The sequence below is a fragment of the Equus asinus genome, chromosome 12, assembly GCF_041296235.1.
Source record: "Equus asinus isolate D_3611 breed Donkey chromosome 12, EquAss-T2T_v2, whole genome shotgun sequence".
Classification (NCBI taxonomy): domain Eukaryota; kingdom Metazoa; phylum Chordata; class Mammalia; order Perissodactyla; family Equidae; genus Equus; species Equus asinus.
In genome coordinates, this window is record NC_091801.1 from 43,943,454 (window position 1) to 43,958,014 (window position 14,561).

The following is a 14,561-nucleotide window of genomic DNA, read 5'->3' on the forward strand; positions in this document are numbered from 1 at the left end:
ACACCATCCCCCTGAAAACAGGAATTGAGACAAGGATGCCCTCTATCACCACTCTTATTTAACATAGTACTGGAGGTCCTGGCCAGAGCAATCAGGCAAGAAAAAGGAATAAAAGGAATCCAAATAGGGAGGGAAGAAGTGAAACTCTCGCTCTTTGCAGATGACATGATCTTATATATAGAAAACCCCAAAGAATCCATTGGAAAACTGTTAGAAGTAATCAACAACTACAGCAGAGTTGCAGGATATAAAATCAATTTGCATAAATCAGTAGCATTTCTATACTCCAGTAATGAACCAAGAGAAAAAGAACTCAAGAATACAATGCCATTCACAATTGCAACAAAAAGAGTAAAATACCTTGGGGTAAATTTAACTAAGGAAGTGAAGGACCTATACAATGAAAATTACAAGGCCTTTCTGAGAGAATTGGATGACGACATAAGGAGATGGAGAGACATTCCATGTACATGGATTGGAAGAATAAACATAGTTAAAATGTCCATTCTACCTAAAGCAATCTACAGATTCAACACCATGCCAATCAAAATCCCAATGACATTCTTTACAGAATTAGAACAAAGAATCCTAAAATTCATATGGGGCAACAAAAGACCCTGAATTTCTAAAGCAATCCTGAGAAAAAAGAACAAAATGGGAGGCATCACAATCCCTGAGTTCAAAACATACTACAAAGCTACAGTAATCAAAACAGCATGGTACTGGTACAAAAACAGGTGCACATATAAATGGAACAGAATTGAAAGCCCAGAAATAAAACCACACATCTATGGACAGCTTATCTTTGACAAAGTAGCTGAGGGCATACAATGGAGAAAAGAAAGTCTTTTCAACAAATGGTGTTGGGAAAACTGGAAAGCCACATGTAAAAGAATGAAAATTGACCATTCTTTTTCACCATTCACCAAAATAAACTCAAAATGGATCAAAGACCTAAAGGTGAGATCAGAAACCATAAGGCTTCTGGAAGAAAACGTAGGCAGTACACTCTTTGACATCAGTATTAAAAGGATCTTTTCCGACACCATGCCTTCTCAGAGAAGAGAAACAATAGAAAGAATAAATAAATGGGACTTCATCAGATTAAAGAGCTTCTTCAAGGCAAATGAAAACAGGATTGAAACAGAAAAACAACCCACTAACTGGGAAAAATTTGCAAGTCATATATCTGACAAAGGCTTAATATCCATAATATATAAAGAACTCTCGCAACTCAACAACAAAACATCAAACAACCCAATCAAAAAATGGGCTGGAGACATGAACAGACGTTTCTCCAAAGAAGATATACTGATGGCCAATAGGCACATGAAAAGATGCTCATCATCGCTGATCATCAGGGAAATGCAAATCAAAACTACACTAAGATATCACCTTACACCCGTTAGAATGACAAAAATATCTAAAACTAATAGCAACAAATGTTGGAGAGGTTGCAGAGAAAAAGGAACCCTCATACACTGCTGGTGGGAATGCAAACTGGTGCAGCCACTATGGAAAACAGTATGGAGATTCCTCAAAAAATTAAAAATAGAACTACCATATGATCCAGCCATCCCACTACTGGGTATTTATCCAAAGAGCTTGAAGTCAGCAATCCCAAAAGTCTTATGCACCCCAATGTTTATTGCAGCACTGTTTACAATAGCCAAGAGGTGGAAGCAACCTAAGTGTCCAGCAACAGATGAATGGATAAAGAAGATGTGGTACATATATACAATGGAACACTACTCAGCTGCAAAACAGAACAAAATCATTCCATTTGCAATAACATGGATGGACCTTGAGGGAATTATGTTAAGTGAAATAAGCCAGCTAGAGAAGGATAATCTGTGTGTGACTCCACTCAAATGAGGATTTTAAAATTATGGACTAAGAACAGTTTAGTGGATACCAGGGGAGAGGTGGGGTGGTGGGGGTGGGCACAGGGGGTGAAGTGGTGCACCTACAACATGCCTGACAAACATTAATGTACAACTGAAATTTCACAAGATTGTAACCTATCATTAACTCAATTAAAAAAAAAAAAGAATAGACCATATGCCACTGGGATCTGAATACTAAACATTGCTAAGAGACCCACCCAGCACCAAGACCGATAAAAAAAAAACTTTTTATTTGGAAATAATTTCACACACAAAAGAATAGTACAAAGAATACTCATATACCCTTTTGTTAATGTTGTGCCCCATTTGCTTTATCATTTGTCTCTCTATACGTATGTATGTATATATATATATATATATATATATACACACACACATTTTTCTTTTTATGAGTCATTTCAGAATAACTTGATTATACTATGGCCCTTATCCCTATGAACTTGAGTGTGTATTTCCTAAGAAGAATAATATTCTCTTATAACCATAGTACAGTTAGCAATTTGAGTAAATTTGACTTTGTTAGAATGCTTCAATCTACCATCTGCTTTCTAGTTTTGTCAAATGACCGAATAATGTCTTTTTTTTTTAAGATTTTTTTTTCCTTTTTCTCCCCAAAGCCCCCCAGTACATAGTTGTGTATATATTTTTTTAGTTGTGCTTCCTTCTAGTTGTGGCATGTGGGATGCCGCCTCAGCATGGCTTGATGAGTGGTGCCGTGTCCATACCCAGAATCTGAACCACTGAAACCCTGGGCCACTGAAGCGGAGCACGCGCACTTAACCACTCGCCACGGGGCCGGCCCCCGAATGATGTCTTCTATGGCATTTTCTCCTCTTCTGTACAGGATCCAATATAGCATTATGTATTGCATTTCGTTTTCATTAGTTTCCTTTAATCTGGAACGTGTCCACAGCCTTTCTTTGTCTTTTTGACAGTCACAATTTTTTAAAACAATACTGTTCCTTTTTAAAAATAGAATGCTTCTCATTTGGAGTTATTTTTTCTCATGATTGTATTATGCATTCCTAGCCTAATGTTTACTGCCTAAGTGGGGTATGTCCTTTTCAGGTGATCGTAAGGAGGCATGAAATGTCCATCTGCCTCTTATTGGTGATACTAATTTTGGTCACCAGTCAAGATGATATTTTTTTCCTTGCTACTAATAAGCAGTCTGAGGAGACATTTTAAGGCCATAGTCTCCATCAAAATTTACCTCCTAGATGTCCAAGAAGTACATGAAAAGGTGTTGAATATCACTACTCATCAGGGAAATGCAAATCAAAACCACAATGACACACCACCTCACACCTGTTAGTATAACTTATCAAAAAGACAAGAAATAGCAGGTGTTGGTGAGGATGTGGAGAAAAGGGAACCCTTGTGCACTGTTGATGGGAATGTAAATTGGTGTAGCCACTATGGAAAATATTATGGAGGTTCCTCAAAAATTAACAATAGAATTTCCATATGATCCAGCAATTCCACTTCTGGATGTTTACCTGAAGGAAATGAAAACACTAACTCAAAAAGATATCTGCACCCCCATGTTCCTTGCAGCATTATTTACAAGAGCCAAGACATGGAAACAACCTAAGTGTCCATCAAGAGGTGAATGGATTAAAAAAAATGTGAGGTATAGATAACAGTGGAATATTATTCAGCCATAAAAAAGGAAATCCTGTCATTTGCAACAACATCAATTGACCTTGAGGGCATTATGCTAAGTGAAATAAGTCAGACAGAAAGACAAATACCTTATGATCTCACTTATATGTGAAATCTCAAACAAACAAACTCCTGAGCTCTTAGATAACAGAGAACAGATTGGTGGTTGCCAGAGGTGGGGATTAGAGGGTAGGTGAAATGGGTGAAGGTGGTTAAAAGGTACACACTTCCAGTTATAAAATAAATGGGTCCTAGAGATGTAGTTAGTATAGCATGGTGACTATAGTTAATAATACTGTATTTGAAAGTTGCTCAGAGAGTAGATCTTAAAAGTTTCATCACCAGAAGAATTTTGTAACAATGTGTGGTGATGATGTTAGCTAGACTTATTGTGGTGATCATTTCATTATATATATATTATATCCCAGTTAAAAAAAATTTTACCTCTGAGGGGGCTGGCCTGGTTGCACAGTGGTTAAGTTTGCATGTTCTGCTTCCACAGCCCAGGGTTCGCCAGTTCAGATCCCAGGTGTGGATATGGCACTGCTTGGCAAGCCATGCTGTGGTAGGTGTCCCACATATGAAGTGGAGGAAGATGGGCACAGATGTGCGCTCAGGGCCAGTCTTCCTCAGCAAAAAGAGGAGGATTGGCAGCAATGTTAGTTCAGGGCTAATCTTCCTCAAAAAAAAAAAATTTTACCTCTGAGATTTAGCACACATTGGTGATTCTTGCCTGAACCTGACAACACCATTCATAATCAGTAGTGAGGGAGGGAGACAGTGTAATAATCTTTTTAATAATTACTTAGTGAATGAATGAATAAATTTATTTAAAGGTACATATAGTAAAATTCACTTTTTGTGGAGTACTGTTCTATAGGTTTTGAAAAATGCATGGTTATGTATTCACCAACATAGGCCACAGAACAATTTCATCAACCCAAAAAATTCCCTCGTGTACCCCTTTGTAGTCAACTCCTCCCCTCCCCTGTAATCTTTTGCATATTCTTCTGGTTACATTATAAGGGCTGTGAGTATGCAGAGCATGGGATAAACTACTGCCTTTTTGAGCCATAATTTCTATATTTGTAAAATGGGTGTATTGGTGTAATGACCCCGTGAGTTCGTGAGGATTGTGATCAGATAATCTCTGGGGCAGTACCTAGCACAGGGCCTGGCAGACATTTGATAAATTTGATAAATGTTGGTTCCTTACCTGCTTCCTCTCAAATCTGCTGGTTCTATTTCCTAGGTTATCTTCAGACTTGAAAATATTTTTACTATTACTAACCTATTAAGGATTGTTTTTCTTCTCTTCTACTTATTTTTAAAAAGCTTTTTATTACGGAAAATTTCAAACATATATAGAATTAGAGAGAGTAGTATATGAACCGCCATATGAGCCATCACCCAGCTCCAACTGTTCCTGACTCATGGCCAATCTTGTTTTTCCATCTCTATCCCCACCCACCCCATCCCCACTTCCAAGTTATTTTGAAACAAGTCTCATAACTCTTTCCATTTGTGAATATTTCAGTATTTATCTCTAGAAGATAACTCACTTTAAAAAAATAACCACAATACCATTATCATAGATTAAAAATTTAACAGTAGTTCCTTAATATCATTAAACATCCATTGTTCACATTTTCCAACTTGTATCTCTCTCCAAATCAGGATTCAGAATAAGGTCCACATGTTGCACCTGGTTGATCTCTCTCTTAAATTTCTTTTAATCTGAATATTCTCTCTCCCTCTCTTTGTTTTGTTTTCTTGCAGTTTATTTCTAGAAGAATATCTCCTATTTTTGAATGCAGACCTTGCAAAAATTTTTGAATAAGCACCAAATAATTTGCAGCTTTTACTTAGGAAATTCATAGTGCCAGTGATTTAACTGATGTATACCTTCAAGGAAAAATTAAAATACATGTATAGAATTAAGCTTTGTTTTTGACTGAATTATGTGATTATGAAGTCACAAATACTGATTTTTTGAGACCGTAAACAGCATTTATTGAAGTTTTTTGTTTTAAAGGTTTTTTTTGTTTTTATTTATCTTTTTTTCTTTTTTGAGGAAGATTAGCCCTGAGCTAACATCTGCTGCCGATCTTCCTCTTTTTGCTGAGGAATATTGGCCCTGAGCTAACATCCATGCCCATTGTTCTCTGCTTTATATGTGGGACACCTACCACAGCATGGCTGGCCAAGTGGTGTGTAGGTCCTCACCTGGGATCCAAACCAGCAAACCCTGGGCCACTGAAGCGGAATATGTGAACTTAACTGCTGCACCACTGGGCCAGCCCCTTATGAAAGTTTTTAAACCCTATTTACAGGTTAAGGACTTGGTCTCTGAGAAAACAATTGGACTGATGCGAATGCAGTTTTGGAAGAAAACTGTGGATGATATATACTGTGACAATCCACCACACCAACCTGTGGCCATTGAACTATGGAAGGTAAAAAATAAAAAATGCTACTTTTAATTTGTAAGACTGTTATTTGAGCATAGTTTTGATGCAATTTGGATAGTGGTGATGGGGGAGCTATCCTGAGAATATTCTTAGGCTTGTGTAATGTTCAGATCTATGTTAGTTTTTTAAATTTTATTTATTTATATTATTTATTTATTTTTTTTTTTTTGAGGAAGAGTAGCCCTGAGCTAACATCTGCCACCAATTCTCCTCTCTTTGCTGAGAAAGACTGGCCCTGAGCTCACATCCGTGCTCATCTTCCTCCACTTTATATGTGGGACGCCTACCACAACATTGCTTGCCAAGCAGTGCCACGTCCGGACCCGGGATCCGAACCGGTGAACCCTGGGCCACCAAAGTGGAACATGCAAACTTAACCACTGTGCCACTGGGCTGGCCCCTGTAAATAGTTTTACATTAAAGCAGTTGTATGGATCTCTCATTCATAAACAGCCATGCAGAGTTTAGAAATATGCTAAAACTATGAAAGGAGGAAGGGAATTAGGTGCTGTTAGTCTCTGATCTCTGTCCCCATTGTAATATGTTGAGTGCCAGAAGACAGTTTCTGTAACAGGAGCCACTGACAGTCTTGACAGTGGTACACCTCTTCTCAGTTCTGCATACCAGCAGAGGCAGGCCCTGTTTCTGGGCCCCAGATTGACTTCACAGAGCCCCAGTAAGGATGGGAAGCCAGGCTCCCCCGCGACCCCCACTGGGGACTGAGAAGAAAAAGTGGATGGGAAGCTGTGAGTATTAGATTAGTTGTTTACCTCCATTCATCCTACTTCAAGAACCTTGACCTAGGTGACTCAGTTTAGAGAAAGTTTCTCTGAAATCCAGAAACCTGTTTATTTTTTTATACACAAACTTGGCTGCAGTAGAGGTTTGTGTTAAGACTTGCATTGAAGGTTTTGGCCTTTGTCAGGAAATATCATGGAAGATCTGAGATTCCTTTGACACAGATTTATCTTGCCTTGGCTTCTCTTAAAAAAACAAGATGACATATCTGAATTACAGAATGTTTAGATATATGCCAGTTTTTCCAATTTTAATAGCTACTTAAATTTTGATTTTGATGTTTTCCAGCTTTCTGATATGACTGGTGTTGAAGGTTAATATGAATATTTGAAAGAAGCAGGTGGTGTTCAGAGCAGTTGTCCCTATTGCCTGTTCTCTGTTCTGCTGGAGCATATGCTCTTGTGCCACTGTCCACTAAAACTTTCCACTGGTTCTTTGAAGGCTGTCAGGTTCTTAAGAGGATTAAATAGGGAACCAGTGACAATGTGTTGTCCAGAGGGCACTTTCCTGCCACCTTGTTTCATTGGTGCTTTTTGGTAAAAAATAGTTGAATATCTGTAATTTCTTATACCTATCATATGGGCTTCTCCATTTCTCTATGTATTAATATTAGATGCAGTTTGAATATATGTTTATAGCCAAGGTTTTTATTCTATTTGACTTCTGTTTTCAGAGTTCTTGATGTTTTATTCAGCAGGTTTGCAGCTGCTTATATATGTTTATTTTTTCCTTGATCTCTGATTTCCTTCAGAATCAGACAGAAGAACTACATTTTGTGACCAAGGAACTGCAGCCATTATAGCCTCAGCCTTGAGTAAATAGGAATCTGACTTTTTAATGATTAAGTATTTTTTAAGTACTTTTATGTTCCAGGAATGGTGCTTGATGTGTGGTTACAAAGATCAAATGTGCTCCTCGCCACTCAGACACGTAAAAAATAAAACATGATCAGAACTGTGTAATGACTGAGGAATCTCAGGCTGGTTCCTGGGACTGGGGAGAGGAGCCTGTGGGGAGTCCTGCTATGTAATAGTCATAGTGCTGGGAGCACCTCAGAACCAATTCCACACTGCCCTTTTAGCTTCTGTTAGATTTCTCCCAGGCAAAGTGGGCTCCGCTCTCCATGCTTCCACCCTTTGTTGCATAAATGTGCGTTGATGAGCATGCTAGACTTTACATTTTATTATCAATCACATCTTAGAGTCTTAAAGTATAGGATATTCCTAAGACTTTGTTTCACTACCATATTTATTTACTGTGAGAATATTCTTAGTGTTGGCAAGAAAACTGTTTTTAAAACTTACTTGGAAATAATTTCAGACTTTCAGAAAGGTTACAAAATTTAAAACAGTACACTTCTTTACCGTTTATCCAGATTCACCTACTGTTAACATTTTATCCTATTAGTTAATCATTTGTGCAGTGTTCACTCACATGTGCATATGTGCTCTGTGTGTGTGTGTATTTTCACACTCATAATTTTTCTCCTGAATAATTTGAGTATAAGTCACATACATCATGGCCCTTTATTCCTAAATACTTTAGTATTTCCTGATGTTCTCTTATATAACCAGAACAGAAATTGACTTTTGTAAATTTAACTTTGATAGGACACTTTTATCTAGTTTTCCATTTATATTCTAATTTTGTCAGTTGACCCAATAATGTCCACTATAGTATTTTTATGTCTGGTATAGGATCCAATCTCGGGTCAGGTGTTTAATTGTCATGTCTCTTTGGCCTACTTTAACTTGAAACATTTCTGTAGCTTCTCTTTGTCTTCTATAACATTGATAGTTTTGAAAAGTATAGACCCTCACTTTTTCTTTTAGAACAGTCCTCATTTTGGATTTGTCTGATGTTTTCTTATGGTTAGATTCAGTTTATGCAATCTTGGCCAGAATACCACATAGGTGATATGTTCTTCTCAGGGTATCACACCTGGAGGCACACTTTGTCCATCTGTCCTTTCTTGGCATTGTTAATTTTCATCACCCAGTCAAGATGTTGCCTGGTTTTCCCACTGTAGAATTAGAATTCCCCTTGCAACTAATCAACTTTAAGACTATGCACATATCATGCTCCTCTTCAGTATCTCCCTAAACTTAGCAGTCATTGATGGTTCTTATCTGATTCAGTCTTTACTATTATGACTGTAAAATGATAATTTCCCAACTCTAGCACTCTGTCCACATTACCAGTTGGTTCTTGACATTCTGCTATGAGCAAGAGCTCTTAATCTCCTGTATTTATTTGTTTGTTAATTATTGGTGTGGACTCATGAATTCCTGTTTTTTCTAGTAGTTTGTAGTTTGTTACTATACTTAATTATTTTGGCTTCAGATTGTCCCAGATTTGGACAGTGGGAGCCCCTTCAAACTGGCTCCTGTGTCCTTAAGCCATGCACCCCTGTCATTCTTTTGAGCACTTTCTATTTTCTGGGATAGTGAAATATTCTAGTATCATCTTGACTCTCCCCTGCCCCATCTCTGGAATCACCCATTTTCTCTAGCGCCCTGTTTGCTTTGGGGAGAATGGTGTTAGAGACCAAGATCTGGGCACTAGATGTGCTCTTTCCTACTGGAGCGTCTTACTTGTTAAGAGAACGCTGCACTCTGCAGATTATTTTCTTTGGACTTTTAGTTACTCTTTTCATTTTTGGAGAAGTGGTTATTTTTGCTAAATAGAATCTTTATCCTATGGAAAAAAGTTTGTGTGTCATACGCATAGAAGTCAGAATGCATCACCTAACAGAAGCTCGGTATTTAATTCTTGATTGAAAGTGGAATCATTGAATTACTAATAGTATAAGAAGAAAAGCTTAGTGGAAAAGTTTTGGATATATTATCTTTACTTGGAAATGTTTTGAAATGTTTTGTAGGGACGTTTTCTTTTTCCCTGATATTTCTTTAACACAACTGTCCATCTGGTGATGAGTTATTACAAATGTTCCCTTACTTAGTTTTGCATTGGTTTGTTTATTTTATTCAGTTCTCCAGAAGTCATTTCTAGTACTTGCTAAAAACTTACAACACTCTTGTTTTTTTAGGCTGTCAAAAAACATAATCTGACTAAAAGATGGCTTATGAAAATCGTTGATGAAAGAGTAAGTTGAAATTGCTCAAGTCTTAAATTTTTTCTTCCTTTTTAGTCCTTAAGCTAATTCTCCAGGGAGGAAGTGTTTTAATCTATGAATTATATTTTGGAGGAAGGAAAGTTTTAGAGAACTGTGCCATTTTATCCATTCTCTATCACTGTGTGCTACCCACCTTAGCCACCTGCCCCTGCACCTTGAGACAGATAAGGCAGAGACAGGCACCCAGGCAGAGGCAGGTGTATGCACACCCATACTCTACTGTTTTGGTTTTTTTAAATGGAAGTTTTCAGACTTATTCAGAAGTAGAGAGAAAGTGTAATGTACTTTGATGTACCTGTCACCCAACTTTAACAGTGATAAACATATCTAATCTTGTTTCCTAAATATTCTACCAACTCCCCTCACCGAGCCCCATTGGATTATTTTAAATTAAACCCCACACATAGTATCATTTGATCTGCAAATATATATGTATCTTCAAAACATAAAAACTTTTAAAAACATAACTACAATACAATTATCATACCTTAAAAAATTACAGGTAATTCCTTAATATCATCAGAACTTGAGTAGGTATACACGTACCCTTATGTATACCCAATACTTAGATCTCTGTCCCAATAGTAGAGGGAACAAAGAAAATCTGATGGTTCTAGTGAGGAAACCTAAACCAGGTTCTTGGAACTGAGTTCTAGTTCCAACCAAGCATGCAAATTGCTCTGTGGCCTGGGCTAACTTGTATCATCTTTCTGACACGTTGTTGGCTCAGTGTCCTCATTGGCCTGATATTGATCACCTACTGTGTCATGAAAGTATAAGTTTAGTTAGTTTATTTGGATACAATCTATTAATAACTATAGGCTATAGTTATAATAATACAAGCCAAAATGAGAGAGAATGATTTCAATATTTAAAAAAATTGCTTAGTTGGCCTATAGAGTTAATTAGCATTAAGAAGATCTGTTTTTTCAGGTGTCTTCTGTTTTTATGAGGTAAAGAAAATTAGAGCACTCAAGACAGAGATAACTTTTTTGTTTAAGGGAAAATAACATTTGGCATTTGTAGAGAGAGGTGTTTAACAGTAAAGGACTGGGCTCAGTCTCCCCGCATTGATCTGTAGATTCATTGCACTCCCTATACAACTTCCAGCGGCCTTTTTCTGCAGAAATTGAAAAGCTGATCCTAAAATTCATAATGAAATGCAGGGTACCCAGAATCACCAAAACAGTCTTGAAAAAGAACAAACTTGGAAGACTCTCATTTCCTGATTTCAAAGCTTAACTGCAAAGTTACAGTAATCAAATTGTGTGGTATTAGCATAGCATAGACATATAGATCAATGGAATAGAATTGAGAGTCCAGAAATAAAACCATATATTTATATTCAGTTGATTTTTGACAAGGGTGTGAAGATAATTCAATGGGGAAAGAATAGCCTTTTCAATAAATAATACTGGGACAGCTGGATACCCACAAGCAAAAGAACAAATTTGGACTCCTACCTCACACCATATACAAAAACTAACTCAAAATGGATCAAAGACCTAAATGTAAGAGTTAAAACTGTACAACTCTTAGGAGAAAATGTAGGTATAAATCTTTGTGTCTTTAGGTTAGGCAGTGATTTCTTAAATATGATACCAAAAGCATAAGCAATTAGGAAAAAAAATAGATAGGGACTGGCCCTCTGGTGTAGTGGTTAAAGTGCAATGCGCTCTGCTTCGGCAGTCCAGGTTCGCAGGTTTGGATCCTGGGCGCAGACCTACATCACTTGTCAGCCATACTTTGGCGGCAGCCCACATACAAAATAGAGGCAGATTGGCACAGATGTTAGCTCAGAGTGAATCTCCCTCAGCAAAAAGAAAAAAAGAGGTAGTTGGACTTCTTCAAAATTAAAAACTTCAAGAAAGTGAAAAAACAATCTATAGAATGGGAGAAGATGTTTGCCAGTTATATATTTGCTAAGGGTCTACTAGTATGTAGAATACGTAAAGAAGTCTTGCAGCTCAACAATAAAAAGACAAATAACCCAATTTAAAAATGGGAGAAGGATTTGAGTAAAGATTTCTCCAAGGAAGATCAACAAATGACCATTAACCCCCTAACAAGATACTCAACATATTTTCATTAGAGAAATGCAAATCAAAACCACAATGAGCTACCACTTCATACCCCTTAGGATGGCTATAATAAAAAAGACAGACAATAAAACGTTTGTGAGGATGTGGAGAAATTGGAGAGCTTCATACATTGCTGATAGGAATGTAAAGTGATGCAGCCACTTTGGAAAAATAGTTTGGCAGTTCTTTAGAAGGTTAAACATGGTTATCATAGAGCCAGCAATTTCACTCCTATGTTTATACCCAAGAGAAATGAAAACTTATATGTCCAAACAAAACTTTTACCACAAATGTTCCTAGCAGCATTAGTCATAATAGTCCAAAAGTGGGAACAACTCATGGCCTGTCAATGAGTGAATAAACTAATGTATATCCATATATTGGAATATTAATAATTTCTTCAATTAAAAAGAATAAGGTACTGATAGATGCTCCAACATGGATGAACCTTGAAAACCTGCTAATTGAAAGAAGCCAGGTACCAAAAGCCACATACTGTATCATTGCATTTTTATAAAATGTCCAGAACAGACAACTCCGTGGAGACGGAAAGTAGAGTAGTGATTTGCCAGAGCATGTGGGGAGGGGGAAATGAGAAGTGACTGCTTAATGGATATGAGGTTTCTTTTTGAGGCGATAAAAATGTTCTGTAATTAGATAGTGGTGATAGTTGCACAACTTTGTGAATATATTAAAAGACACCGAATTGTATATTTTAAAAGGGTAAATTTTATAGTATGTGAATTATGTCTCAATTTTTAAAAATGTAAAACATTTGGACGTATTTTTTTTTCTGGGATCATTGCTAGTGCCATTTTCTCCTGATTTAAAAAATGGAGGAAGGAGCAGGTTGCATTGGCAATAGAGTCTTTGTAGATGTATTATTATAAAAATGGCTGGATGTTCTTGCTGTATGATTTACATTTTTCTGTTTCTGGAATATAGTGTGTTCAGGTAATCAACCTTGTTACTTTATTGAGCATGGTTTCTTTTTGGATACGGAGTCTGGATGATCTCATTTCTTTTTCTAAGCACCTTTTCTTTATTTATAGAATGGGCTTAACAGTCAAAATGTATGGATTTGAATCCTATCCCCACCATTTATTAGCTATATGCCCTTGGGCATATTATTTAATGTGTCTAGGACTCAGTTTCTTCATCTGTAAAATAGAAAAAGTATTCATTCCTTATCTTTGGAGGGAGTTGTTAGGATTAAGAAGACAATGTCTGAAGTGCTTGAGTAAGAGCTCAGTTAAGTCAGTTTCTCATGATACTTTGAACTTTAGAAGGAATTAAAAATTAAGACAACACAATGTCCATGATGTTTTGTTCATTGAGATTATTCCTGAGGTATTATTTTGAGGAGTGATTTGTAGGTATTGAATGTGTAAGACTTTAATATTTTATCTGTATTTTAATCTTATTTTGTGCTAAATATATACTAATATTTTAATTCTCTATTATTCAGTTCTTTAGGGCAAAAAATAGTGCCTTTTCTTTATAAAATATTGACAGTCAGCAAACTTTATTTGCATTTTGTTTGACTGTAGGAAAAGAATTTGGATGACAAAGCGTATCGTAATATCCAGGAACTGGAAAGTTATGCTGAAAACACACAGAGCTCTCTTCTTTATTTAACACTTGAAATATTGGGTAAGTTTTTTTTTTTTCTATTTTATACTCCTCTTTTTCAAAGAAAACACCTTTCAGACTTCACTCTTTCATAATTTGACAATCTAACCAGTTTAACACTGAAGTTTTTCTTTGCACTGTCTATAGAGGAACAGCAATTTTTATTTTGAGCAAGAAAGGGAATATATATCTTTCTTTGGAGTACAGGCTAATCCGAATACTCAGACTCTCAGAAAAGTACTTGAGCTACCTCATGGGAATACTGTAATTAATGATCTGGGAATTACAGGTGATTCTGCTTTGTTTTTTGAGGAAGATTAGCCCTGAGCTAACATTTGCTGTCAGTCCTCCTCTTTTTGCTGAGAAAGACTGGCCCTGAGCTAACATCTGTGCCCATCTTCCTCTACTTTATATGTGGGATGCCTGCCACAGCATGGCTTGCTGAGCAGTGCCATGTCTGCACCCCTGATCCGAACCAGCAAACCCTGGGCCGCTGAAGTGGAATGTGTGAACTTAACTGCTGTGCCACTGGGCCGGCCCCTTGATTCTGCTTTTTTATAAGAGCATTTCGTACGGTTTGGAAGGGCTGTGGCCTGACTCTTCCTTCCCTGTCAATAGTACTTCCCCATGTAAAAAAAAGGAAAAAAGTGGAAGAAATAAAACTGCATTTCTAAAAGTTTTTATGAGGTTTTTCTTTTTCTTTCCTTTTTTTTAAAAAATAAGTAATTTAGATGGTATTTTTCCTAATCTGACTTCGTTCTACGTTGGTGAGATCTTATTGTAATGAGGAAATTATTTGGGCCAACAACAATACCATCTCTTTTGAAGAAGGTAATATATCTTTATGTCACCCTAAAGGAATAACACCAGT

The 14,561-nt window shown here is 36.8% G+C and overlaps 1 protein-coding gene across 14 annotated transcripts in view; it reads left to right on the forward strand.

Annotated features, from left to right (window-relative positions):
• Nucleotides 1–14,561, forward strand: part of NDUFAF6 (NADH:ubiquinone oxidoreductase complex assembly factor 6) — a 35,535-nt gene that overhangs the window by 12,887 nt on the left and 8,087 nt on the right. For 6 of the 14 annotated variants that reach the window (XM_044743952.2, XM_014841692.3, XM_014841694.3 and 3 more), the window contains 3 exons: nt 5,906–6,028; nt 9,891–9,947; nt 13,609–13,711. In XM_044743952.2, coding sequence (XP_044599887.1) covers nt 5,906–6,028; nt 9,891–9,947; nt 13,609–13,711 — 283 coding nt within the window. Of the gene's footprint in view, nt 1–5,905; nt 6,029–6,215; nt 6,790–9,890; nt 9,948–13,608; nt 13,712–14,561 lie in introns of all 14 variants that reach the window. The other 8 variants (XM_070481365.1, XM_070481366.1, XM_070481364.1 and 5 more) reach the window with 5 other exon arrangements.